The following is a 27,546-nucleotide window of genomic DNA, read 5'->3' as shown; positions in this document are numbered from 1 at the left end:
GGCAATGCGAACTGTACCAAGGGTGTAACACAGAATCGGGTGTTACACATGTGGTTGCTGGGAATTGAACTAGGACCTTTCAAAGAGCAACCGGTGATCTTAACCTCTGAGTCATCTCTCCAGCCCCTGTTGATATTTTAAAGCCATTTTCTCATTGTTGTTAAATACATTTTATAAAATGTCTTCTAATCATGAGAACAGAGGCAACATAAGTCTTTATTTAAAGCTCATTACCCAGTAGATATTAGTCCACATTTCTACTGTGTAGGATTATATATGCACACACAGAGGCACAGAAAACTATATAGATAACTGTTTCTAAACTTCATGATGGTCTTAGAAGGAAAGCACTGTTTTAATTCTGTTTTATTAATGGGAAGCCAACGCCGATGGAGGTTAAGTAACATGCCCAAGGTTAAAACATGAACAAGTATTGAGAGTCCAACCAGAGTCAGGGCTACAATCAAACACACAGTTTAGTTACCGTCTCAAAATTACATTCTGACACATAAACAGTGATGAGGTATTTCCAACCACAACTAACACTAATCTCAGTCACTTTATCATAGTCCTGTGTTTTTCTACCATCTAAGTCATCACTCAAAGGAAAGCTGGCTACAATGTCACAACTAGCATATTTTATAAACCCACATATATAGCCTTATAAATTATACCTTAAAATATTTAAAAAGGATCAAAATTAATCTCTGCTAAAAATTAGCCAGCTCTGTAATATTTCTTTTGTACTGTCCAACAAACAGAAAGCAGGGACTATTACACCTATAAACCATTCATCAACGCTGTCTCTGACCATTTTTCAGGTTTTAGCTCCTCAAACTTCTTCCAAATTACCCATTACTCTAATTATATGAAGAAAATTAACTACTTTAAAATTTTATCATTTTCACTGTTGTACATTTCTTTTTTTCTTGTTTTGATATTTTACTTTTATATGTATTGATTTTTTCTTGATTCTAAAGGTAGATCATAGCTGTTTCAGAAATCCAAAATATAGAAAATCTAAGTCCCCAGGACTTCAACCCCAAAAGTAAAGTTCTTATTTTTATACATTATTAATAATATTCTTCTCAGACATGACAAAATTTTGGCTTGAATAGAATAAGCCTATACTAAACTACTTAACAGTTATTAATATTAAGCAAATCATGTACTTTTCCAAGCTTCAATGCTCAGCTTTTAGGATCCACACCATTATTCAAAGTGACCTCGACAGACTAGTTAGAGACATCTTACTGATGCTGCTCTACTGTAGGTACAGGGACTGGGAGTGGCTACTTAGTAGCCTTTGTAGAAGTAATCAGATAATGCTCTCAAAGCATCTGATCAAAACATGTGACAAATGTGTTAGCTGTATAAACTGTTATTAAGAGACTGGAAATTAAAAATCAGGTGCTACATCAATTGCTTGAAAAGCACTGATTTAAGAGATTCACCTTAGATTATTTTTATTCTGTTGTTACTAGTGTCTTATTTTACAAATTTCTTTTTGTATAGTATAGTTAAAGTAGCTTTTCTAGCTATCCTCATGTCACCCTTACTGACATCTTTAGAATCTAGGAAAATCCTTGGGGGAAGTAGGATCACTACACCTAAGATGGTTAGAAACTGCTCATCTTGGAAGAGGTCCAAGAGCTAAACAGAAAATTGAGGCTGAAAACTATGATGACACACTGAGCAGAGGAAGTCAGTCTTGGAAACAGTCCAGTCAGCTGGAACGAAGAGCAACTGTTCCATTTATGGATAACATCAAAAAGAATGTCCCAGGAAATTCTCTTCACTGTGTGAGTGCTAATAACTGAAAAGGACAGTTCTATGGCTTCAGAAATAAACTAATTTCCATATAGATGAGATGTGATAGTTAATATTGAGAAAATGTGGATGAATTTATGTGTAGACCGCCTCGACGGGTTACTCTGTCTAGGGTTTGTAACCCGCCTGGCTGGCCAGTTATTCCAGGGTCACGGAGAGGCACCACCTGAAAGACATAGGCTGATAAGCAGGAAGGAGGCTAAGCTTATTTGTCAAAGCCTCCGTTTTTTAGAGTCATGGTTACAGCTTATATAGCCCCTGAATGGGGAGCTTGGGGGCTGGGGCATGGGGTCTTGCCACGTGGTCCACGCCCATCACCTAGGCCAGGTCACGATTCCTTGGTCAGGAAGTCACAAGGTGACCCCACCTAGTTGTCTAGATAGTTTGGAATGTGAGGCAGGTTCTGCTAAGAGATAACTCTCTATTAACAGTTAATTTGGGTGTGGGATAGGCTTGGTCAATAAGACTATTCTCAATACAATTGAGAAGTGAAGCCCTCTGCAAAAACTCCTCACGGCGGTGCTTCCTGTAAATTTTGGGGGGACACGGCTCCTGACAATCAGTGACCCCAAAAACACTACCAAAGAACTCCTACAGCTGATAAATACCTTCAGTGATGTGGCACGTTACAAGATCAACTCAAAAAAATCAGTAGCCCTCCTATTCACAAAGGATAAAGAAGCAGAGAGGGAAATCACAGAAACTTCACCTTTCACGATAGCCAGAAATAGCATAAAGTATCTTGGGGTAACACTAACCAAGGAAGTGAAAGATCTATTTGACAAGCACTTTAAGGCTTTGAAGAAAGAAATTGAACAGGACACCAGAAAATGAAAGGATCTCCCATGCTCTTTGATTGGCAGGATCAACATAATAAAAATGGCAATTCTATCAAAGGTAATCTATAAATTCAATGCAATCCCCATCAACATCCCAACAAAATTTTTCACATTGAGAGAACAATAATCAACTTTATATGGAAAAACAAAAATCCCAGGATAGCCAAAACAATCCTATACAATAAAGGAACTTCCGGAGGCATTATCAACCCTGACTTCAAACTCTATTACAGAGCTACAATAATGAAAACAGTTTCCCAGCATTCTGTTCTGTTTACTCCACCCACCTATGTTCTGACCTATGAGGCCAAGCAGTTTCTTTATTAATTAACCAATGAAAGCAACAGATAGACAAATGACCTTCCCACATCATTTCCCCTTTTTCTGTTTAAACAAAAAGGAAAGGCTTTCACTTTAACATAGTAAAATTACATATAACAAAACAGTTAACAAGCAAGAATTACAATTACAATTCTACTTTATCTTTTATCATCACAATGGAAAACTATAACTATCTATCTATTCTTCAACTCCATCAAAGACTCCAGAAGGATACAATATTACCTAAGCAAACAAGAAATAAGCAACTTCCAAACTCTAGAAATGGCAGAGACATCTCCCTGCCTGGACAGTCACCCAAAGTTCCTGTACGGTTGGGGCATCCATCTTCGGCCTACAGGCCCATAGTATCCAGCAGACTGTACAGAGTATCCACGCCGTATACAATACTTACCCATTACTCAGAAGCCATCTCAGTAATCAAATCTACTCTTTGGTATCACTATGGTAGTCCTTGTATGAAAAATACTGAGATTTATGGCTGACTACGGCAAACAGAAGCATAGCAAAGCTGTAGAGAGCATCTTAAATGAACAGTTATCAGAAATCTACACTAGTCAATGATCCGTGCCTGCTAAAAACAGAAAATCTTAAAGGAAACCACAGATGAGAGAGGCATGCTCAGAGAAAGGAGATAAAGACAGCAGGTGTTTCAACAGACACAATGTAATGCAGAAAACACATGAACAACATGTATAGCATCAAATAAAAAAAAAACTGGCAATCTAAAAATCTTATATAAAAAAAACACTGCCAAAATAAAAATGCAACAGAACTTCAGAAATCAAACACTAATAGAATTCAGCATCAGGAGTACTGGACTACACGAATGTTTTGTTTTTACCCGACTATAGGCAAACAGAGAGGGGCATAGATGGAATTCTCCATCTTCCTAAAGGATTAAAACTTATAGCTAAGTTAACTATTTAGGAAATACATGTAATTTATCCTAAGTCAAAGATATTTTAACAATGTTGCGAAAAGGAGTGAAAAGCTGCACATTCATACATCTATGAGTATACAATTGATAGGGCCTTTTAGAAAGTAGCTTTAGTTATAAGGATCAAAAAATTTTAACTCATGATTGCCTTTTATCAAGCTCTTTAACATCTTAGAACTTATCAAACAGCAATAGTCACACAACTATATAACAAGTTCAAGTTTCTACTGTAACATTACAAAAGTAAAAAGCTGTGACTATGCCAACTGCCCCCCAGAAGACTCATTAGGATTAATATAAAATTAAAAATAACATATCTTTACCTTTAATTTTAAAAAAGCAGAAACTTTCAACAGTTAAGTGACATAAAATTATATCAATATAACTAATAACTTTAGGGTATTTTTAATGCAGGGTCTAGATAATTATCATATACAAAATGTTTTTTCAAAATAGAATAACAAATTTATCAGAGCCCCATGATACACATTTTCATACTCTCTTAATTTCTAATAGAGAAAGGTATTACCTGGGCCCACTAGAAACTTCTTGATAACCCCAAGAATACCATATAACTAAATCAGGTACTGCCTGAGGTCTCCAAGGAACAGACAAGAGCCTCCATCCAATGAACAGTTTGTTTTAGTCCATTTTCTATTACTGTATCCAAGTATCCAAGAATAATACTTTGAATATTCTCTATAATGATGAGGATAAATAGTTTTTCTCATATTTCTAGAAGCTAAGTACTCTTAAGATAATTCTGATGAGGACCTTTACACTGCATCCTCATGTGGCTTAGCAATGGCCCCATCCCAAGTCCTTTTGCTTGCCCACATTCATACACGTAGGAGAGCAGAGTCCTTGTACTGAAATTAACACTCATTATGCATGGCCTCCCAAAATTTCCACAGCAGGTTAAATTCCTGGCACATAGAGTTGGGGAGAGGCTAGGAAGATGGCTCAGTAAATAAAATGCTTGGTGTGAAGCCGGGCGATGGTGGCGCATGCCTTTAATCCCAGCACTGGGGAGGCAGAGGCAGGCGGATCTCTGTGAGTTCGAGACCAACCTGGTCTACAGAGCTAATTCCAGGACAGGCTCCAAAGCCAGAGAAACCCTGTCTCGAAAAACCAAAAAAAAAAAAAAAAAAAAAAAAGCGCTTGGTGTGTAAGTATAAGGCCGAAAGTTAGCATAAGGACCTACCTAGCACTCACCTAAAGCCATGTACTCCAACAGGCATTTGTAATCCAGCACTGAGGACAAGACAAAGAGGTGCATCCAGGGTACTCAATTAGTTATCCAGTCTAACTGAAACTGAGCTCCACATTCAATGACAGCCTCTTTCCTTCCATCACCAGATCTGAGCTCTTGGAGATCTGAGCCTCACCCTAAGCCAGTGGAGCACATCAGCGATAAGCTAGAGAAGTCATAACCAGGCATCTGCCAGCCACTGTCTCAAATGCAGGCAAACTCGGACCTCAAGGCATGGCTTCAAGAACTAACCATCAGGTACCTAAGGAAAGCACAGTTGGTAATGATCTTAAAGCTGTCATAATTTCTATACCAGTTCCTCAACTAAAATGTTTCCAGAAAATCCAAAGCTAACTATTCATGAATTGGAGAAAAGTTCAGCAAGCGGCAAGTACTTATTATTCCTCAGAGGAGAATTCTGCTTATACCAACTCAAAACAGCAAATAAAAAGTAAGATGTGGGGCTGGCGGGGACAAAGACACAACTTGGACAGGAGGAGCACAAGAGTAGAACATCTTCTGGTAGGTATAAGAAGCTCATGCGCAAGGGTGTAAATTCGGAATTCCCAAGTTTCAACTGTAAACATAAATGACTAAAATAAGTATCTTTCACACAGAAGACATAAGATATTGAGCTGTTTGTACACATACACAAGCAAGCCCACCTGCACCCCACACACAATACACCACACTCACATGTACACGTTAAAAGTTGCCGGTCAGGGATTGGGAGCACGGGGGTGGGGGTAGGGTAGGGATAAGGGGAGATGGGGAGAGAGAAGGGAGAATGGGAGGATGGGGAGAGCTTGAGGGAATGGGATGGTTGGGATGGAGGAGGGGTGGATGAGGGAGCAGGGAAGTAGATTGATGGGGGAGAGTCTTCTGTTTTGTGTTAATTTCATTGGTTAAATAAAGAGACTGCCTTGGCCCTTTAATAGGACAGAAAATTAGGTAGGCGGAGTAGACAGAACAGAATGCTGGGAGAAAGAAGCCGAGTAAGGCAGTCGCCATGATTCTCCAACTCCAGACTGACGCAGGTTAAGATATTTCCTGGTAAGCCAGCTTGTGGTGCTACACAGAATATTAGAAATGGGTTAGATCAATATGTAAGAGCTAGCCAATAAGAGGTTTAAACTAATGGGCCAAGCAGTGTTTAAAAGAATACAGTTTTCATGTAACTATTTCGGGGCATAAGCTAGCTAGCGGCCAGGAGCTGGGCAGCAAGAACGCGGCCCGCAGCCCCTTCAACAGTAGATATCTTAATTAAGGGAGCCATTTTAAGGTTGGCAAGAGACTTGACTCTGGAGGGGTTCCCAGGTGTCCAAGGAGATGTCCCCAGCTTGTTCCTTGGGCAGCAAAGGAGAGGGTGCCTAAACTGGCCTTATCCTATAGCCACACTGATGAATATCTTGCATATCACCATAGAACCTTCATCTGGCGATGGATGGAGATAGAGACAGAGACCCACATTGGAGCACTGGACTGAGCTCCCAAGGTCCATATGAAGAGCAGAAGGAGGGAGAACATGAGCAAGGAAGTCAGGACCGCGAGGGATGCGTCCACCCACTGAGACGGTGGGACTGATCTAATGGGAGCTCACCAAGGCCAGGTGGACTGGAACTGATGGAGCGTGTGATCAAACTGGACTCTTTGAATGTGGCTGATGGTGGAGGCTGACAGAGAAGCCAAGGACAATGGCGTTGGGTTTTGATTCTACTGCATGGACCAGCTTTGTGGGAGCCTAGTCTGTTTGGATGCTCACCTTCCTGAACCTGGGGGGAGCAGAGAGGACCTTGGACTTCCCATAGGGTAGGGAACCCTGATTGTTCCTTGGACTGGAGAGGGATGGGGAAGGGGGTGAGGGGAGGGGAGGGAAGTGAGAGGAGGGGAGGAGGTGGAAATTTTCAATAAAAATATAAAAAAAATTAACCATATTTAATTAAATCATACCATTTCTTCTAAATTTAAGCTGATGGCTTAAATGAAAATTAACATTTCTAACTTGAAATGCATTTTGTAAACTGAACTACAGCTATATGGTTTTATAGATGAGAAGACCGGTAAGATATTTAGTTAAGAAATTTTTTAATTTCTATGGAATTAGATTTGTTTCATGTCATAAATATGTGGACTACAATCAGTACAAAAGCTTCAATACAAAATGACTAATACTGCTTCACTTTGATCCTGGGACTCTTAAGTTGTAGAGAGCCAGGGGTGGAAATAGATCACATTCTGTCTTTGAACAAGCAAGGTCCTACAAGTTACCGCTAATTCCTGTCACTGAGAAAGCAGCATGCATTATAAGAAACAAGGTCAACAAAGGAGAAGGCTAATGAAGCAGAAAATTAGGACACAATTTTAAACAGTTATGGTTTAAAAAAAAAAAGACTATTATGTATCTGGATGGAAATATTGCTTCAAGTGGACACATAAATCTCATGTTCAGGATGCCTATAAGTAGAGGAAAGATAAAAATCCTTGAAGCTAGGAAAGATATCCAAGAGGTGATATAAATATGCAAAGAAATATAGGAACAAGTAAATAATAAAGAAATCGGCAAAGAAACTGAAAAGAAGTAGCCAATATAATGAATAATAGACATTAAGTTGAGAGAACCAAGTGAAAACAAAGTGCTTTATTTTATTTTACTTTTATTTATTTTTAGTTTTTATTTTTTATTTACTTATTTATTAAAGATTTCTGCCTCCTCCCCGCCACCGCCTCCCATTTCCCTCCCCCTCCCCCAATCAAGTCCCCCTGCCTCGTCAGCCCGAAGAGCAGTCAGGGTTCCCTGCCCTGTGGGAAGTCCAAGGACCTCCTACCTCCTTCCAGGTCTAGTAAGGTGAGCATCCAAACTGCCTAGGCTCCCACAAAGCCAGTACGTGCAGTAGGATCAAAACCCAGTGCCATTGTTCTTGACTTCTCAGCAGCCCTCATTGTCCGCTATGTTCAGCGAGTCTGGTTTTATCCCATGCTTTTTTAGACCCAGTCCAGCTGGCCTTGGTGAGTTCCTGAAAGAACATCCCCATTGTCTCAGTATGTGGGTGCACCCCTCGCGGTCCTGAGTTCCTTGTTTGTGTTCTCTCTCCTGCTCCTGATTTAGAGTACTACTCAGCAGTAAAAAAACAATGACTACTTGAATTTTGCATGCAAATGGATGGAAAGAGAAAACACTATCCTGAGTGAGGTAAGCCAGACCCAAAAAGAGAAACATGATGTACTCACTCATAATTGGTTTCTAGCCATAAATAAAGGACATTGAGCCTATAATTCGTGATCCTAGATAAGTTAAATAAGAAGGTGAACCCAAAGAAAAACATATAGCCATCCTCCTGGATATTAACCTTCATCAGGCGATGAAAGGAGACAGAGACAGAGACCCACATTGGAGCACCGGACTGAAATCCCAAGGTCCAAATCCAAAAACACAGTGCTTTAATTTAAATGAACGCATTTTGGACATGATGCTGAAATGTGAAGATGAGAATTAGCCCCTGCAAAGCAACACCAGCAAACATCATGAGAAGGGGCTGCACCGAGTAACAACAGCAAAAGTCTAGGTGGATTCATAACAAAACACAAGAAAAAGAATATATCTGTCCTCCTGGAGAGATTTTGTTATACTCAAAAGAGGCAGAGATAGGCCAAAGAGCAAAAGGGAAAATTTGATTCAACACTTTTTATTTTGTATGTATGGAAGTTTTAAGGCACACGGGAAGGTTTCAGGAGAAAATGGGAAATACAAACTATTGGAGAGACAAGATGTTCTAAAGAGCTGTCCTAGAAGAGGGAAATAGGAGACAAGAATAGGAGGAGAGGCACTGCTTTGCGAAGAACACAAACAGAATGCACAATACACAGAAAGAAGACAGTTTATGGACACAAATGCCATCTGTGTGTTTTTAATATCTATATGGCCTCTGGCAATGAGACAATCCTAACATCTTTAGTCAGGATCAGATCACTGGCAGATTTTAAACACATCACAAAGTGTGGTAAATAAGATCTGAATGCACAGTTAGAGAAAAATTACCACCCAATGATGCATAATCAATTACATAACAGAAAATTTTATCTCTGTTGTCTTCTAGAAGAATACTCTGAGGACAAAATGTTCTGCATCGCTAATTCAAACTATATACCTAAAAATCTATACCATTACACTGCACACAGAGATAAATGTGTGTTTGTCTTTCAAAATTTAGAAACTATTAAACTAAAATTCCTTTATTAAGCTCTACATAAAATATGCCAACAAAAAAGTAGGGAGTACTGGGGGCCATTGAGGGAGGTAGTGATATGTGATCAAAATATTTTAAGTATGAAAAAGGACACTTTTTTTTTAAAGAAGAGACCTTAGTCATCAAGATTTGAAGAAACTTGGAGCCAGCAAGACAGTTCAGTGAGAAAAGGCACTTCACCAATCCCATGGGACAGAGTTCAATCCCCCAAACCTACATGGTGGAAGGAAAAGACTGAGTATCTCAAAGTGTCTTATGACTTCCACATATGTGTAGTGGTGTGTGTACTACATGCACACACACATATACCACACACAAAATAAATGTTAAGAAAATAGGAAACTTTTCTCATAAAGACAGAAGTTTAGACCTCCTATAAACTTCCATTGCTGGCCTTGCTTTCTTTCTATGTCAGTACCATTCCTGCCAATATGGTGAATGTTCCTAAGACCTGCTGGACGTTCTACAAGAAATGTGGCAAGCACCAGCCCCACAAAGTGATACAGTGAAGGAAGGGCAAGGATTCTTTGTATGCCCAGGGAGAGCAGTGTTATGATAGGAAACCGAGTGGTTATGGTAGGTAGACTAAGCCCATTTTCTACAAAAAGGCTAAAACTACAAAGAAGACTGTACTGAGACTGGAGTGTGCTGAGTCCAACTGCACATCTAAGAGGGTGCTAGTTAGTAAGAGATGCTAGTGTTTTGAACTGGGAGGAGGGAAGAGAAAAGGCCAAGTGATCCAGTTCTAAGCCAAATTTGTTATGAAGACAATAAAAACATGAGCTTTTACTCAACTCAAAAATAACCACCAAAAGAAGAAGTTTATCTACTAAAAAGGTATTTCCTTCTCTTAATCTAAACAGATCTACCTGTGAGGTTAAACGTGTAACTATAGACCAGTTCCTCGAACATGAAAATCATTTATCAATAATACTTAGAAAATGCTGGTTCTTTAGGCCGTTTGTTATACCCTAAAGAGATGGATTTTCTTAAATCAGCACATATAACTATGTAACTAACATGGGCCACATAAAAGCAAAAGAGGAAACATGATGAAGAGAATTAGACTGGAAATCAGATCTAGCTAAATTACAAACACAAAAATACCAGTAATACAATTAAAAAAAAAAAAGAACCACTCTGAGTTGGTAGAATAGCAATGGAAAATAACAGAGAAAAAGAAGGATTTATACCTGTACTAAATGTGAAAACTAGCATTGACCTCATACGATGACTTCAAGCTCAGCAAAAGTTACAACTGAGCTACATCCCCAGCCCTAAGATGACTGTATTTTAACAAGTAAAATAAAAATTACATGTACAATGCCTTTGTGAGCTTGTATTAGTTAAGATTACTATTGCTGTGATGGAACAATATGGGCAAAGAAACCTAGAGAGGAAATGGTTTATTCATCTTACGCTTCCACATCACAGCTCATCATTAAAAGCAGTGAGGGCACGAACTCAAGCAAGGCAGAGACCTAATGCAGAAGCTATAGAGGAGTGCTGCTTATTGACCTGCTTCCCATGGTTTGCTCAGGCTACTTTCTTAAAGAACACAAGACCTGGTGGCCAGGGGTGGCCCGACACAATGTGGACTGAATACTCCCACATCAATCACTAATTGGGAAAATGCCCTAGAGCCCCCTACAGACTTGCATACAGCCAGATCTTAAGGACGCATTTTCTTAGTTGAGATTCCCTCCTCTCAGCTGGCTTTAGCTTGTGTCAAGTTGACACAAAACTAACCAGTCAGGGCTTAGAAATAAATAAATTAAAAAAAAAAATGTGTACAAAAAGCTGGCAACAGTTCACCTTGGTCAAGGCCAAAAAAGGTAAACGGAGGAAGCTGTATAGTAAATGACTCCAACTAGACAAGCGGGTGCACTGGGCCTAAATACAAAGACATGGGTGCAAAACTGAGACGTCTGGGCTACAGATGGTAGTCTAAGGGCCTCAAAGCAATTGGAGTAACAGCATCAGCATCATCAGGAAACTTACTAGAACCTCAATTTATTGGGTTTCATTCCAGACCTAGTGAATAAGAAACTGAGTGTGGGCTGAGCCATCTGTGCTACAAATTGTGATATTCATCAAAGTTTGAGACCACTGGACTATGGAGATCTGACAGAAGTTGCATTTGTTTTTTACATTCCTTATTAATATTTATTGAGCTCTACATTTTTCTCTGCTCCTCTCCCTGCTTCTCCCCTCCCTCCTTCAATCCTCCCCCAAGGTCCCCATGCTCCCAATTTACTCTTTTTCTACTTCCCATGTTGATTAGATCTATGTAAGTCTTAGTGTCCTCATTGTTGTCTAAGTTCTCTGGGATTGTGGTTTGTAGGCTGGCTTTCTTTGCCTTATGTTTTAAAAACCACCTATGAGCGAGTACATGTGATAATTGTCTTTCTGTGTCTGGGTTACCTCACTCAAAATAATGTTTTCTAGCTCCATCCATTTTCCTGCAAAATTCAACCTGTCGTTATTTTTTTCTGCTGTGTAGTACTCCATTGTGTAAATATACCACATTTTCCTTATCCATTCTTCGGTCGAGGGGCATTTAGGTTGTTTCCAGGTTTTGGTTATGACAAACAAAGCTGCTATGAACACAGTTGAGCACATGTCCTTGTGGCACGATTGAGCATCTTTCGGATATATACCCAAAAGTGGTATTACTGGATCTTGAGGGAGGTTGTTCCCTAATTTTCTGAGAAATCACCACATTCACATCCAAAGGGGTCTGACAGAAGTTTTTAAACAGGAGGGAAAACAACAAAGTATAATGCTCTAAAATGTTTTTATCAAGCAGTAACAGTCAGGATGGATTTAAAAGGAAGACTAGCAATGGTAAGGGCACCTATAAACGAAATAATAATAAACTTAGTAGCTCTGATAATTTAGAAGGCAAAGATGAGACTGCAACATGAGAGGAAACCTAAGTAAGCTGATAAAGCAGATTAGAAAAACTGACCTTTTAAAAGAGGCGGATCTCTGTGAGTTCGAGACCAGCCTGGTCTACAAGAGCTAGTTCCAGGACAGGCTCCAAAACCACAGAGAAACCCTGTTTCGAAAAACCAAAAAAAAAAAAAGAGAACAAGAAACGTTTTCTGTTTTTTGATTTTTCAAGGCAGGGTTTCTCTGTGTAGCCCTAGCTGTCCTGGAAATCTACTCTGTAGACCGGGCTGGCTAGAGAGATGGCTCAGCAGTTAAAGATTAGTCTCATAACCAAAACTATAAGAAATACTTTCTTTCAGCTATTAACTGAGTCAGCCTAAGACTTTCTAAAAGAGAAAATGACAGAAATTAATGTGCTTTGCTAGCATCTAAAACAGGAGCTGGAAATACTACAAAATCAAATGTGAGAAGAATATTCTAGAGTAGTGGTTCTCAACCTATAGGTTATGACCACTTGGGGAAGGGCCAAATGACCCTTTCACAGGAGTCGCATATCAGATATCTTGCATATTGGATATTTACATTATGATTCATAACAGTAGCAAAATTACCGGTATGAAGAAGCAATGAAAATAACTTTATGGCTGGGGATTGCCACAACATGAGGAACTGCATTAAAGGGTCATAGCTTTAGAAAGGCTGAAAGTCACTGTTTTAGAGAGAAGTCCAAATTTAATACAAATGAAGGAATAATAAAATCTATGAGCCTGCATTAAACTTCTAAAACCTAGAAAGGGAAAGAAAAGAAGCCTAATAACAAATATCCTACAGAGTACATGCACTGAAGCTGTAAAAAACTAGAGAAGCAGATGGAAAACTGGAGAGGTAACATCCTGCGATCTGCAGTTCTGATCTCACAATCTAACACTCCTAACAAACTACACCCTTTCCCTAGGAAAACCTGGCACATCACTCTCCCTCTACCACTATATCCTGATTCCACATCACAAAATGTCCTACATCTCAGCCAAGTCTGTGAACACCACAGCCATTAATTTCACAAGGTCCAACATAGGGTCCATACCAAGCTTTGTTTGACACTCCCTAAACAGATATTAACTCCCCTAAAACAGGACACTTCCAAGGTTGATTCAAATTCCTAGTATGAATTTGCCAGAATGTACCTTTTATTATACAGTTATGACAGCATGTGATCAACTAGAAGGTAAGTTCACTGATATTTATACCTATTTCCACATTTTCTGTACTTAACATAGTACAACATTTAAATAGGAACATCAAAATATTAAATGTATTATGTTTACCCGAATGATCAAGTATCAATCACATTTATTAAACTCTTCTGGGACCAGGGAAAGGAAAGTTAAAAAAATAGCATAAAACAAAAATCAAAACATTTAAAAAAATCACTATACCTTTCTAAATAGTATTTTAATGAAATGTTAGGACATATTTATAAGGTGCATTAAATCATTCTGCATATTTGTGTGTATAAACATAAATATACCAAATTAGACCTCAATAAAGATGAGACAATTTTAGAAAGAAAAAAATTAATTTGGGGGATCTAAGAAAGTACAAATTATAAAATCAACAAAAGAGTTAATGAGTAGTGTTTTACTCTAGAAAATGTTATGCAGCTTTATTACCTCTAAATATCTAAAAATAATAACTTTTAGAAGGGAAAAAGAATGTAAACTTCCTGAGGTATGAGAAGCACAAGTACCTGAGTTCAGTCTCCAGAACCCACATAACAAAGCCACACACACATGGTAGGCTGCAACTGCGAAAGTCCTGATGCTGGGAAGGAGGAAATAAGCATCTCTCTGGTGCTAGCCAGCCAGCCAGCCAGCCTAGCCTAACTGGTGAGCTCTAGGTCAATGAGACATATTGTTTCAAAACAAAAACAAAGTGGATGGCTCCTGAGAAACGATACCCAAGGTTATCCTGTAAACATACAGTCACACAGATGGATGTGCACCGGCACACATGCACAGATAAGCCGCCACACACAATTAACTTTCTATGCCGGTCTTTCATGTTACTAAAGAAAACTGAACCACATGAAAAGGGTCTGCGTAATCATATAAATTCAAATAGTAAAGAGCTTGACTTAATATTCAGACTAATTTATAATAACAAGAAAGAAACAAACACTGAAAAATTAAGTATAACAGAAAGCAGAATTACGTTTAGCCATATAGTGAATAAAATAACATGGCCCTAGCCTGGGGAAGACTCTCTTTAGACCTGCAGTCTTACTATAATTAATAGTATTGTTTTTCACTCTTAAAAATATCTGAGTCTGACTGAAAATCTATATGGCCACTATTAGTGATAATATTACACTAAGACATCATTGCATTTCATTCATGGAATATGTTCTGTATACACTCAAATTCAGACATCTTCTAGAAAATGAAACAATATGTGAAAGTGTGCTAAACTCTCCGGAAATATGTTATGTAAATGCAGTGCCATGCTGTGGTCCTAAGCATCCTCAGAGGGGGAGGAGAGGAACAGGACCAGCAGTACAGACAGGCTGCAACTGTCATGGCCAGATGCACAGCCCTGATTCACTCCCACACCTCTACCCCTGCGAGTCTGTAACATTATTGAGTGGGAAATTCTTGTTGAAGGAAATTAAAAATTAATAGAACAGGAATGTCAAATTATTTTTTAAATGAAAATGTAAAATTGAAAGAACCTGAAAGGCAGCAATACAATATTTCCTAGTTAGAGCAAGGTTGTGGTCATGCCTAGAAAGGAACATGGACTGAGCTGAATGTTTTACTGTTCTCTGATGCCATACTATGACTGTGCAAGTTCTTGATTCTTTGACAGATCTCAGATTTACTCTTTCTGAGTTTGAATATACCACTTTAAGCTTATTGTTCCATAAAAACTATACATACAATGGTGTTAATGTTCCTAGTTAACCAGAAGGGCCAACTTAGTCTACATGTAAGTGTTATTAACTATTAAACACTAAAGGGATTTCTTAAATGGCCTATAACAAATACAGTCTCAAGACAGAGCCTACTGTGATAAATCAGAATTGTATGGAAGAGGTGAAGATAGCATAAACAGAAACAAATGGTAGGTTTACAAAGAATCTTTTCACTCCTCCAGTGAAGCTTTGAAGGACACATAGATACAAAGTAATAGATGCTTTGGGAAATCAGTTCTCTTTTTTTAATATGTAGTTTGAGAATGTCATTCATATGTATAATATGCTTGATCTAATCCACCCCCAATTCCTTCCCCCTCCAACTCCATCCAAATACTTTTTCTACCACTTTTCTCTCCCAGCTTCATGTAGTCTTTTTTAAAGCCACTGGATCCACCCATCTGCTACCAGCATGTGTGTGGGCAAGGGCCATCCACTGAAGCATGGGCGGACTCTAGAAGCTGCATCCCTGAAGAAAACTGACAGAGCATCAGTTCTTTGTCATTTGCTGAAAAGTAGATGGTAAATGAGCTGGAATCCCAAAGATAAAGAAGAAAGCTCAGTAAACGAGTTCTACAGCTATCACAGTAACACAGAAGAGGCTGGATACTCAACTAAACGCTGGAACAGAGTAGGAATTTCACAGATTAAATTAAAACGTCTAGATATAACTATAAATTACCAGAACATTTTATTAAGACCTGAGTCATTTACTTACACAATGGTTCTTAATCATCTAGGTTATAACCATCTTTCTTCAAAAATAACAAAGGATTTTCTCCAGAAAATATAAACTTATCTCTTTTCTATATTAATTGTATGTCCATATTTTCTTACGGAAAATACAAAGAAAAACTGAAGGTGGAATTTGACAAAAACAAAATCACCAAGTTCAAGGGGGACATGGGGTCTTCTGTCAGACCTTCACAGTAGTCAGATCTAAGCACTCTTAAGACGGCAGAGCATGTTCCACAGATACAAAGACGTTAACCACAAAGGCAGGAGACTGAGTCCTGAACTGTTTTTTCAGAGATTCAATAAAGAAAAAGTAAGATATGTAAATATATTGCGTTAGCACCAAGTTAAGATAGTGTTTCTTTATCTTTTATTCATGTCATAAAATGACCCTCAAACTTCATCACCATCAAAGGATTCGGTGCAAATCGTTTAGTTCCACCCCAGACTTCTGACTCAGCAGGGCTGGGCACTGCTCAAGAACTCTTGTTATCAAGCTAATGTTGGTTTTCTAGAAAGCAGTCTTTGTTCTGTTGTTTCTCCCCACTGTGCCAATTCCCTTTTCATCTATTTTTTAGAAATTAATGATACACATAGTCAGAGAAAAACAACACAAACTATGAGCCAAGAACATGAGTTATGTATTCAGGTTGAATTTAAAAACCTCGTTCTATGACTTATAAGCCAGTGACCATGCCATATGGCCCAACCTCTCCAATATATCCGAGTCAGATAATAACAGCATATTCTTTGCTCATAGTGTTCCTATAACACTTTAGTACTAAGTGCTTATACTGTAAAACAAATAGTAAATGTTAAATGTTATTCCACATATAACTTCATAAATATGTCTAGTCCCACAGTTAAAAAAAAGAACCCAGAATAACTATCAATAATTTTATTAAACAAGCAGCAAAATATCTTTTACTTACTTTCTTCACCTCACTTTTGACCCGCCTTTCCTTTTAGAAGAATGCCAGATAATCTCCAGTCAAACAAATTATACTAATACACTCGTAAATGTAATTTAGAGTCACCACTCATTACAAAACACTACTCGTAACTTTTAATCACACATCACGCCTTAAAAAGTTTGATTTCATGCCTTGAATGCACTTCCTTAAGAGTCTCAGAATTGTCTGTTCTTATAAAGTGCAGAGTGAACCATGAAGCATATAGCATGAACTTGTTTTTACAATTTGTTAGTGCAAAGACCTCCAAATTGAGCTGTTCAAATCGCACAGAGGGGTATGCAGTCTAATGCAGCTGGAAAGAAAGAAGTTTAATTGTGTCTCATTTTTAAGTTTCACACTTGTAAATGGTTCATATGTACCTATTTATTATTTAATACATATTATTTAAATACAGGTATTATTCACTGAAGTTTCTTACTATAATGATAGAGCAGCAGCAAGAAAACAGAGTACAGGTAGGCAGAACTACTGTCAACTTCCTCACAGTTCTTTACTTTCACTCCTATCGGATCACTGAGTGATTTACCAGTATTATTTCTAAGTTCTCTTAATATTTATATTCAATAAGACATCTTTGTTTTAAGAACAAATGTGAACTAACATAATTTTACTATTTCAATGTTTTCTAATCCTGTGAAGAAACTTCCTACTGAACAATTCTGGTTAGCAGAATACAGAACAAGTTGTGGTTAGCAGCATCTAAGGTGGCCCTGATAGTCCAGAAATCTTCCCATTCATTTTCCTGACCACCACCCCAGAGTGTCAGTTGAACAATATCTAAGTTCCAACAAACAGGCTAGAAGAAAGAATGAACAATCACTTTAAATACAGAAACGGTGACCTTTAGGCTGAAGAGATGGTTCAGCAGTTCGAGCACTTGCTTTTCTTGCAGAAGAACCTGAGTTCAATCACCAGCACCCACATGGCAGCTTACAACCAACTTTGACTCTAATTTCAGGGTACCTAGTGCCCTCTTCCTGCCTCTATGGGCACCAGACACTTGAACACACAGCGTACATATGACATACAGGATACACACACATTAAAAAATAAAAAGCCTGTGAGACTGTGTTACTGATCCTTCTCTTGGGGACCCCCTCTTCTACTCAGAGCTCTCACTACACTTGCTTTGGGGGAAGCCAAGTTATTTTACAAGGTGCCCTATGGAGAGATCCAAATTGCTATCTCTGCCTAACACCAAGTAGGGATATAAGAGCACATCGGGATCTTAGGTGACTCTACCCCTCACACAGCCTTACCACCCCGACACCTCTATCAGGCCTTCAGATTCTGTAACACTAGCAGATACATCACCAACAACGTTAAAGAAAACGAGAGCCAGAAGACACTGGTCGGGCTTGAAATCTGAAATGTCTTGCTCAGGTTCAAACATTTGTTCATGGGCTAGTACTGCCTGGAAAGCTGTGTGACTTAGGAGGTGGGAGAGCTATCCTGCAGAAGTAAGTTACTAAGGGACCCGTTGAAGAAATCTGATTCTATTCACTCTCTTTGTGGTCAACCATGACATAAAGCATCTTCATCACAAACTGCCACCACTACGTACTTCCGCACCCCATCATGCCTTTCCTTCCCCAACAGGTTGAAACTTCTAAAATCATGAGCCAAGATAAACTGTGCTTCTCTTATCTGCAGTCTATCGGTGGTGGCAGTGATGTAAAATTAAAACCACTTCTGAGCTACAGAAACCCAAAGATAATGAAGTACGTTATGTGAAACACCGTGCTTTCATGTCATCTGCTAATGTGGTGATAAATATTATGTGTTAAAAAACTGACATAAAACTTTAGTATAAATCTTCTTAATATTTAATCCTCTGGGTAACTAACAATTAAAAAAATTCATTGACCTTTCTTGAAAATGCATCTTTTTCTTATTTCTTATCTCGTAAGAGACTCTCCCTTCTCAAATGACTCCCCAAAAGAAAAACAGCCTAGGCTACACAGTGAGGTCTGTCACCATTAACCTTGGAATCACCTCTTTCACACAACACATAAAAGAATTAAAAAGAACCAATGAATGAGAAGAAAAACTAGATAAAAAAAAATTAAAAGATGTTTTAAAACAAAAATAAAATGTTTAAAACCAGAAAAGAAAGTTTGTAATACTGAACTGTAATCATAACTTGAATTCTCAATGCCATCTATCTGCCTTGTTCAGGAAACAACCATTCACCTCTCTTTATTTAAATTATTTGAACAAATACCTACCAAAATATTGTTAATACTGACAGAAAAGACCTGCTTTCCCATCAGCAATTCAACCTAAACAGGTCAGAATCAAAACATTCTGACATCTATCTTTTATTATCTTGGTCTGGAAAACAATGACTTTTATAGAAAAAGGCTTTATGCATTTTTCCTAACTTGAAACATTCCAAATCTTCCAAACTCAGTTTTACCGCAGCCTGAAAATGTATCATATATGTATTCTATTACTTACCTGCATAATATGTTCAATAGATATACTTAAGCTTCCACTTATACAAGACCATCTCCAACATCCTACATAAAGTCACATACAGCCTCCCCCACCATCTTCCTGTTCTGATCCTCTTTCCCCACTTAAACATTGAGTTTCTTAAATGTGCCTTCTAACAAGCCCTGCCAGCATGGTAGCTTGAAGACACAGATTTCATCTGTTTTGCTCCTGATCTACTATTCCAAGCATCTATTTGGAAATCTGCCATGCAGTAGGCCTTCAAATATTAGCTCAAAATTAAATGAATGAAAACACACTGCGGTAATTTGAATAGGTACGTCCCCCACAGACTCATGTATTTGAATGTTTGGTCTATAGGAAACAGTGACACTATTAGGAAGTGTGGGCTTGTTGGAGGAAGTGTCACTGTGGGAGAGAACTTTGAGGCCTCATATGCTCAAACTACACCCAGTGTGGGACTCAGTTTACTTCCTGTTACCTGCAGATGTAGGACTCTCAGCTCTTTCTTCTACACCATGTCTGCCTCCACGCTGCCATGTCACACCATGGTGATAATGGACTGAACTTCTGAAACTATAAGCCACCCTATTAAATGTTTCCCTTTATAAAAGTTGCTGTGATCACGGTATCTCTTCATAGCAAGAGAAACCCCTAAGACACACACTCGATAGATAAATGCTTTCTCATATGATCAAAATACAAAACAAGAAAGCACTAAAGAGAAGAATAGTTTTCAGTCAGCATTTTAAACTGCTAAATACTCTGAATGTTTTTAAAGTGCCATTACAACTCCCAAATCGCAAGAAATTCATATATTTTAATTTTGTTTTATTATGCTTTCTCATTAAACTCATGAAATCCCCTAACTATGGCTAATTGAGGCCCTATTACAGAATTATTTACATTTTAATGAGATACTTTAAATTTTAAAAACACAATTATAAAATTGAAGTCACCAAACTAGCATAAGAACTTCAGAATTAACAAGTCATTCTTAAAGGCCCTCTAAAACTAGTACAGTCAGAACAAAACGGATCTATACATTTATGTAGTGCGAATTCTAATTGGTCTTTTTAATAAAAACCCAGAGTCCAATATTAGGGAGTGAAAGCTGAAAGACCAGAGAAGCAGAGTAGCCAGTCACTAGTTCTTACCTCTACAAAATCCTCAGACCAAATGATGTAGCTTATCTCTCCAAGTCCTCAGACTGAATGCCTTGAGCTCCTCCCACCTTATAGTCCTCTCTCCAGTCAGCCATATCGCGCTCCTGTCTCCTCCTCCCTAGTGCTAAGATTAAAGGCGTGTGATCCCAAGGGCTGGGACCACCTTTGTGTGAGCTCCATTTCACTCCTAGACAGATTCGATCTTGTATACTCCAGGGCGGCCTTGAATTTAAAGAGATCTATCTGCCTCTGCTTCCCAAATGCTGGGATTAAAGTTGTGTGTCACTACTGCCCAGCCTCTATGGCTAACTAGTGGGTAGCTCTACACTCTGATCCTCGGGTAAGCTTTATTTGTTATAGCACAAACAAAAATTATCACCACACTGTAGTAAGGAGGCCACTTGTTTGTTTCCCGGTACCCAGACTCCCGAAATAATCACACAAAAACTGTATTAATTAAATCACTGCTTGGGCAATTACTTAAGCATATTGCTAGCTAGCTCTTACATCCAGAATTAGCCCATTATTTTATATTTTACCACGAGGCTCGTGGCTTACCGGCAAGGTTTCAGCATGTCTGTTTCTGGCTGCAGCTCCATGGCTTCCTTCCACCTTCCTTCTCCCAGCATTCAGTTTAGTGTCCCCCACCCCACCTAGCTCTGTTCTACCCTATCAGGCCAAGCCAGTTTCTTTATTAACCAATGGTATTCACAGCATACAGAGGGGAATCCCATATCACCACACATTTAAATTTTCTAAAAGTCACATTAAACAAAAATAAGTTAACTGCAATATTGCATTTGATGTCACTAGTCTGTCCAAAATATCACCTTACACATGTCATTAATATTTTGTGTGTATATGTACATATTTGTGTGCAATGTATGGATGAAGGCCAGAGCTCAATAGTGTCAGGTGCCTTGTTCAATCAGTCACCAACTTATTGTTTGAGACAGGCTATATCACTGAATCTGGAAATCACCAATTCAGCTAGACAGGCTGGACAGCAAGCCCCCAAATCAAGCTGCCTCTACCCCCAGCACTGAGATTACAAGCATGCCCCACATGCTCAGCTTTTTTTATATTCTGAGCACCTGAACTTAGGTCCTTCATGTTTGTACAACAAACATTTTATGAACTAAGCATTCTCCCAAGCCTCCAATATTTAAAAATTTATACTTTATTTTCCTCACATATTCATATTTTTACATGTATTTTACAGTTAATAGTGTACCTCAATCTCAAAATTCAAAAACTAAATGTGTCTAGTGGCTACCATACTGCACAGGGAACATCTAAATTTTTTTTAAGTAACAGTAAAGTAGAAAGGCATACTGCATTCATATTTAAATATCAGTATTAGAAACAAAAAACAGAAGATATTACTTTCTATAAACTTTATACTGACAAAATCCTAAGCTCTATTTTTTAAACATAGGCTTTTATGAACTGGGGTACCCTAAAGAGTTGACAATGATACTCCCAGAAGGCATCATCAATTATCAAAATTCTCAATACTGCGTATGAGGTAACTTCCTTATAAGTAGTTTATCAGGGAGGTCACACAGGCCCCCCAAAAAACACACGATGCTGGTTTTACTCTTGGTTGCCCACCATAAATAGGCCCTACTACTTAAGACTTCACAAGAGAGGACACAGAAAAATTACCCTGGAACTAACTTGGAAACTTCCTCTCCACTAGCTAGTGTTCATGGTCTAAGTGCTGTGCAAGCCTCTGGGAGAGGAAAGTCTTACCTGCGGTAGTTTTACCCAACTGTGGTAGATACTACATGCTATAAATCTGCTCTTCCAGGCACGATGTCACCGTGAAGCAGCAATAATCCTTTCCCACTTAGACTGTGCTAAGTGACATGACTTGCCTCTACCAATCTGACCAGCAAATTCTGGCAACTAGAGTCATGATAATCATTCATACACAGGAACTTCCTGGAATTCTACCACTTAGAAGTCAGCTTCCAGGCAGTAATAAACCCTCACCTAGACTCCAGGATGACAGACATACAGAAAGAGAAAACATGACAGGTAAGACACCATCACAGCAGCTCACAAATATATGCCAACTGCCACAGTGACCACCCATACGGACAGTAGAAAAACACTGCCCAGTTAACCCACAGAATTTGCAATAAACTGTCATTAACACAACATTTCAGAGCAGTCTTCATAGCAGTATTGGGTAGTGACACAGTCAGAAAAGGATATGTGTTGATAAACCTATGGCTATGAGATGTTTATGTAACTAGGAAGCAGAGGGAGGGGCAATGTGAGTGTCTAAAAACACTGCTTGAACCTAGGATTTGAGGCTAGCCTGAGTAATATTTCACACTGACATCTCAAACTACCAATCTGTGAAGTCACAATTACATTGGAAAGGAAAAGGAAAGGAGGAAGGGGGTTGGTGAGAAACACAAGCAGCAAAGAAATTCAGAAAGGTCATGTAAATACAATAAGCAAAATTATAGCTTAAAAAAAGAGAAAAGTCAAAGGCATTGAAAACTAGTGAAAAATGGGCTGAGTTCTGAAGGAATCAAGGGAAAACTGGAGATTGAAAGAGAAGTCAGGAAGAGGAGCTCCACCTACTTCATCACTCTCGTCCACTTCTATCCCACCGTCTTTGTCATCATCCATTTGTTTATGGATTGTTTGAAGCGCTTCCAGACTAAATCTGTCTTCTTCAGTGAAGCATGGTGGACTCAGTGATATACAGGGATCTAAAACAGAGCAGAAGATAATTACTAACTTGCCATACTAGAATGCAGGCTACAGATAGATGAAATCAAGAAGGAAAACAAACAAACAAAAAAATCAGACTTCAGACTAAAGCCAAGATCTTTTGTCTTACCAAAATAAATTCTAATATAAAAAATATAACAAAGTTGAGTAGAAAAAATACAACTAACAATAGGCAACAACATCTCAATTTATCTAACACGTATCTTTCAAGATTTCAATTTATTCAATATTTCTAAAGAAAAAGTGATTTCCTCATATTAAGAAGAAAAAATTATCAGGGAATAGATGGTGTTACTTTTGTACAACCCGGCTGAATTAAAGTGGAAGGTTAGAGAAGCATTCGAAACAAGTAAGGAAGGGAACTGTAGAATAGCTTTCAATTCATGATAATCCAAGAGTCTATCTACCTTTTCAAATGTGCACAATTTAAGGTCTACAAGATTTTTAAAGAAAATTTTCTTCAAATCTTATTTCTCATGTTTTCCTTAATATCTTTTTGTCGGATACACACCTCCCAATGGAAGACAAACTGAACATTATATTAAAGTTGTTCAAAAATTAAAAGACTAAGGCTAAAGCCTGGCATGCACGAGCTATTGTGTTTCATCCCACGACTAAAAAGAAATAGACTAACACAATAAAAAATGAAGAACTACTAAGAGGGCAAATGTCATGTGAGGGTCTTCAAAGACTTAAGGCCAGGTGGATGAAAGGTCCCTTCTGATGCTATGACAATAAAAGCCTACACGCCTTAATGGGATAGCACTGAGCTTCTTTACTCACATACTCTATAGCTGACTGGTAGACTGTAAAGTTGGCAAACTTACTGCCATTATTTTATTAAATCATTAAAATGGTATCGTTTAAAATTATAGTATCAGCAGAACCAGATGCATTCCTAGATGCAGTGCTGTTAAGGTTTAATATAATTTATTTACCAAACAGATACTGCCAAAGAGTGATTATCACACCAACACTTCTGGTCCTGCTGTGAATTGTCAACTGTGAACAAACCACAATGGTCTCAGTTATCTCACTAATCTCTAAAATAAAGCAAAGAGACAGATGCTTTCTAAAGTCTACTGTAGTAATAAAAGAACATCTAGTTTGGTATTTATAAAAAATAATTACAGCAAAGTACCTGAGAATCATAAGGTATTTTATTTTCTAAAAGATAATTCACACCCAAACATCTACATGTTCCAGTTTACAATCTGAAAAATATCCAGAAAATTTAACATTTTAATATTTTTTATTTAAAACTAATTCTTTAGTGCTGAAAGAAAATAGAAGAGAAAAGGAAACTATAGAAGGTGGGAAATGCAATTTCATGTCACATGTAGCTCAGTGGTTAAGACCATTTGCTGTTCTTCCAGAGAACCTGGGTTCAAGTCCCACCACCCTCATGGCAGTTCACAAGCATCTGTAATACCAGTTCCAGAGCTTCTGATGCCTTCATCTAACCTATGCAGGAAACAAACACTCAAGTAATGGACAGAGAAACATACAGGTAAAACACCTATACACATTTTTAAAAACAATGCAAAAAGAGATTAGAAAAAAAAACAATACATGCTTAAACCAGTTGTGGTGGCACATGTCTTTAATCCCAGCACTCGGGAGGCAGAGGCAGGTGGATCTCTGTGACTTGGAGGCCAGCCTGGTCTATATAATAAACTCCAGCGAGACAGAACTACACAGTGAGACCCCCGTCAAAAAACACTCAGGGGTAAAGAGACAACTCAGTCATTAAAGAAAGGACTCACAACCAAAATCTCAAATATTCAAAATACTAAGATTTGCTAAAACCTAAGAATTTGGGGGGAGTAATAATGTTCAATTATGATTTCAATTCATGAGGTGATCAGAACATTCATATGTCTTTGAGTTCAAATTTATATGTAGTTTATGGGCAAGCTCAAAGTAAAAGGTAAGCTTTCACACTCCAAAACAACAATTAGAATCAAGATCTACATGATTGTAATCAGCTCCAACAGACTGACTTTATATGCATACAGTTTGCTCATATAGGGTGACAGAATTTGTTACAAGTGATATGGAATAAATATAGATCAATACTGCTCACTCTGATTACATGGGTTTTATAGTTAAATTGCCTAAGAGACATTAACGGTAAGAACTGTCCAGGCTTTAGAAAGTCTCAGGATAATAAAATTAAGAGAACATGGAAAATGCAGAAACTGATAAAATTGGACCAGGCATGGCCATACATGCCTATAATCCCAATACTCCAGAGGCACAGACAGGAGGAGTGCCACACGTCTGGGTTACACAGCTAATGCCAGGACAACCAGTGCTACAGAGCAAGATTCTATCTCAAAATCAATTCATTAATCAAAATTAAAATAGGTAACTATTTAATGTACTTCATGAAAAGTTAACTCATTTAATAAAATACTGTCAAGGTCTACTTCAGAGTCTATCTTTTCCACACAAATCTTTCACAAGCACTATGTAATATACACTTCCTTCTCCAAACTCCAGTCCATCTATTAAACAAGCATCATCTATTGTGTACCTATGATAGTAGGCACTAGAAATGCCACAGTGAACAAGAGACAAACATTCTAGTACATTCTTCAAGGAGTGAGAGATATGAGTACGTGAGGGTTATAAACATTAATTAAAATAATAATTATATAGTTTTATATTTAAAATTATAATTATTAATTATATAATTAATATAAGTATAATAACTAAAATAATGGTGTTTATGATTAATAAAGTAATAAAATACATTTCATTTATATTTTCAGAGCATCCTACCTAAAGAACTTCACATTACGCTGTCCTTTACTAATCTGTGGAAGCTTTATAAATCATCTGCCCACACAGCTAAGCACACCAACAAGGCAGAGATATGTTCTTCCATTTGTTACAAGTTCACAATAACTAGGGTTTTGCTGGGTATATTTTAGATTTGATTAATTCTGATGTTGCATACTTTAGATCACAAACTTATGTGCTATAAGTTAAACACCGTATGGCACAATGTATCCTTTTGGCTTCATACACTCAGCATTCTTTTCTTTCTTCTCTACACTGATAGCACTAGTCACTGAGGAAAATGGAATCAGCTTCAACATATTGTATTTAATGCCAAATACTCCATCTGAAACACTAAATCATTTTAAATTTAAAAAGTTAAATTTTTATCTGAAGTGAATTAAAATTATTTCCTCTAGTAAGAATTACCTACTACTAGAAACCAATGGCATTTCATAAATATAATCTACTATCTCTAACCATTCTTACCTTTCAGAGGAAATGACTCATCAGTAACTTGCTTAATAAGATCACATCTACCTAGACATAACATTTGGGATCCTACCCAGATCTTCAAGATTGCAACTCCAAGTGTCAGTGGAAAGTAGAAAGAAACATGTCAGTATTCCTAGTATCAGAAAAGGAGTATCGCTACCACCTATACTGCCTGCCTGAGAAAGCATTCAAAAAGCATGCATATGTCTCGTGGGAAAGGATACTTCCAAAGAGACATTTCCAATCTCCAACATACACCTACATACCTACATTTTCTACCTTTTTTTTTTTGGGGGGGGGGGGACAGCATAGCTCACTTCAATTCACATTTCGCTTGAGATAACCACTTGGTATGGTTTAAGTGTGAACTTTCTCCGGCAAGCTTAAGTTTTGAGCTTATTCCCACACAGGTGACAAACTCTGGAGAGGCTACAGAGCCTCCACAAGATGGAGCCTAGTGGAAATGTATTACTAGGAAGGGCCACCAAGAGTTATACACACTCCGCCTTCAGTCCGGTTCTGTTTCCTGACTAAAATATAGGCATTGGTAATGTTCAGAGGAAAAAAGGAAAGACTAGCTTATAGAAAGGTCTACAGACTATTCTGAATAAAAGAAAAAACAAATAATTTCTCATTGGCAAGGAAGCCCATGTTTGCAGCTCCCATTGCTGGCAACATGATTTCTCCCTATTATAACCACAGGGGATGGTCTCCCTTCATCCCAAGGCCCAGGTTCCTCCCCAGTCCTTATCTCAAACAGCCTCCCCTGCAATCTCTTCTCCACAGCCTTTTATCACAGTGGACGCAATATGTACATCTTTATTTCCTTACTACTCCCACACTGAGAGGCCACCACAAAAATCACAGG

General features: G+C 38.1%; 1 protein-coding gene across 2 annotated transcripts in view; it reads right to left on the bottom strand.

The window, feature by feature from the left end:
- Positions 1-27,546, bottom strand: part of Stim2 (stromal interaction molecule 2) — a 123,136-nt gene that overhangs the window by 49,667 nt on the left and 45,923 nt on the right. For both annotated transcript variants that reach the window (XM_057772536.1, XM_057772537.1), the window contains exon 2: positions 23,244-23,374. In XM_057772536.1, coding sequence (XP_057628519.1) covers positions 23,244-23,374 — 131 coding nt within the window. The remainder of the gene's footprint in view (positions 1-23,243; positions 23,375-27,546) is intronic.

The sequence above is a fragment of the Chionomys nivalis genome, chromosome 6, assembly GCF_950005125.1.
Source record: "Chionomys nivalis chromosome 6, mChiNiv1.1, whole genome shotgun sequence".
In the NCBI taxonomy this organism is placed as follows: Eukaryota; Metazoa; Chordata; class Mammalia; order Rodentia; family Cricetidae; genus Chionomys; species Chionomys nivalis.
This window is presented reverse-complemented; position numbering and strand designations above follow the sequence as displayed.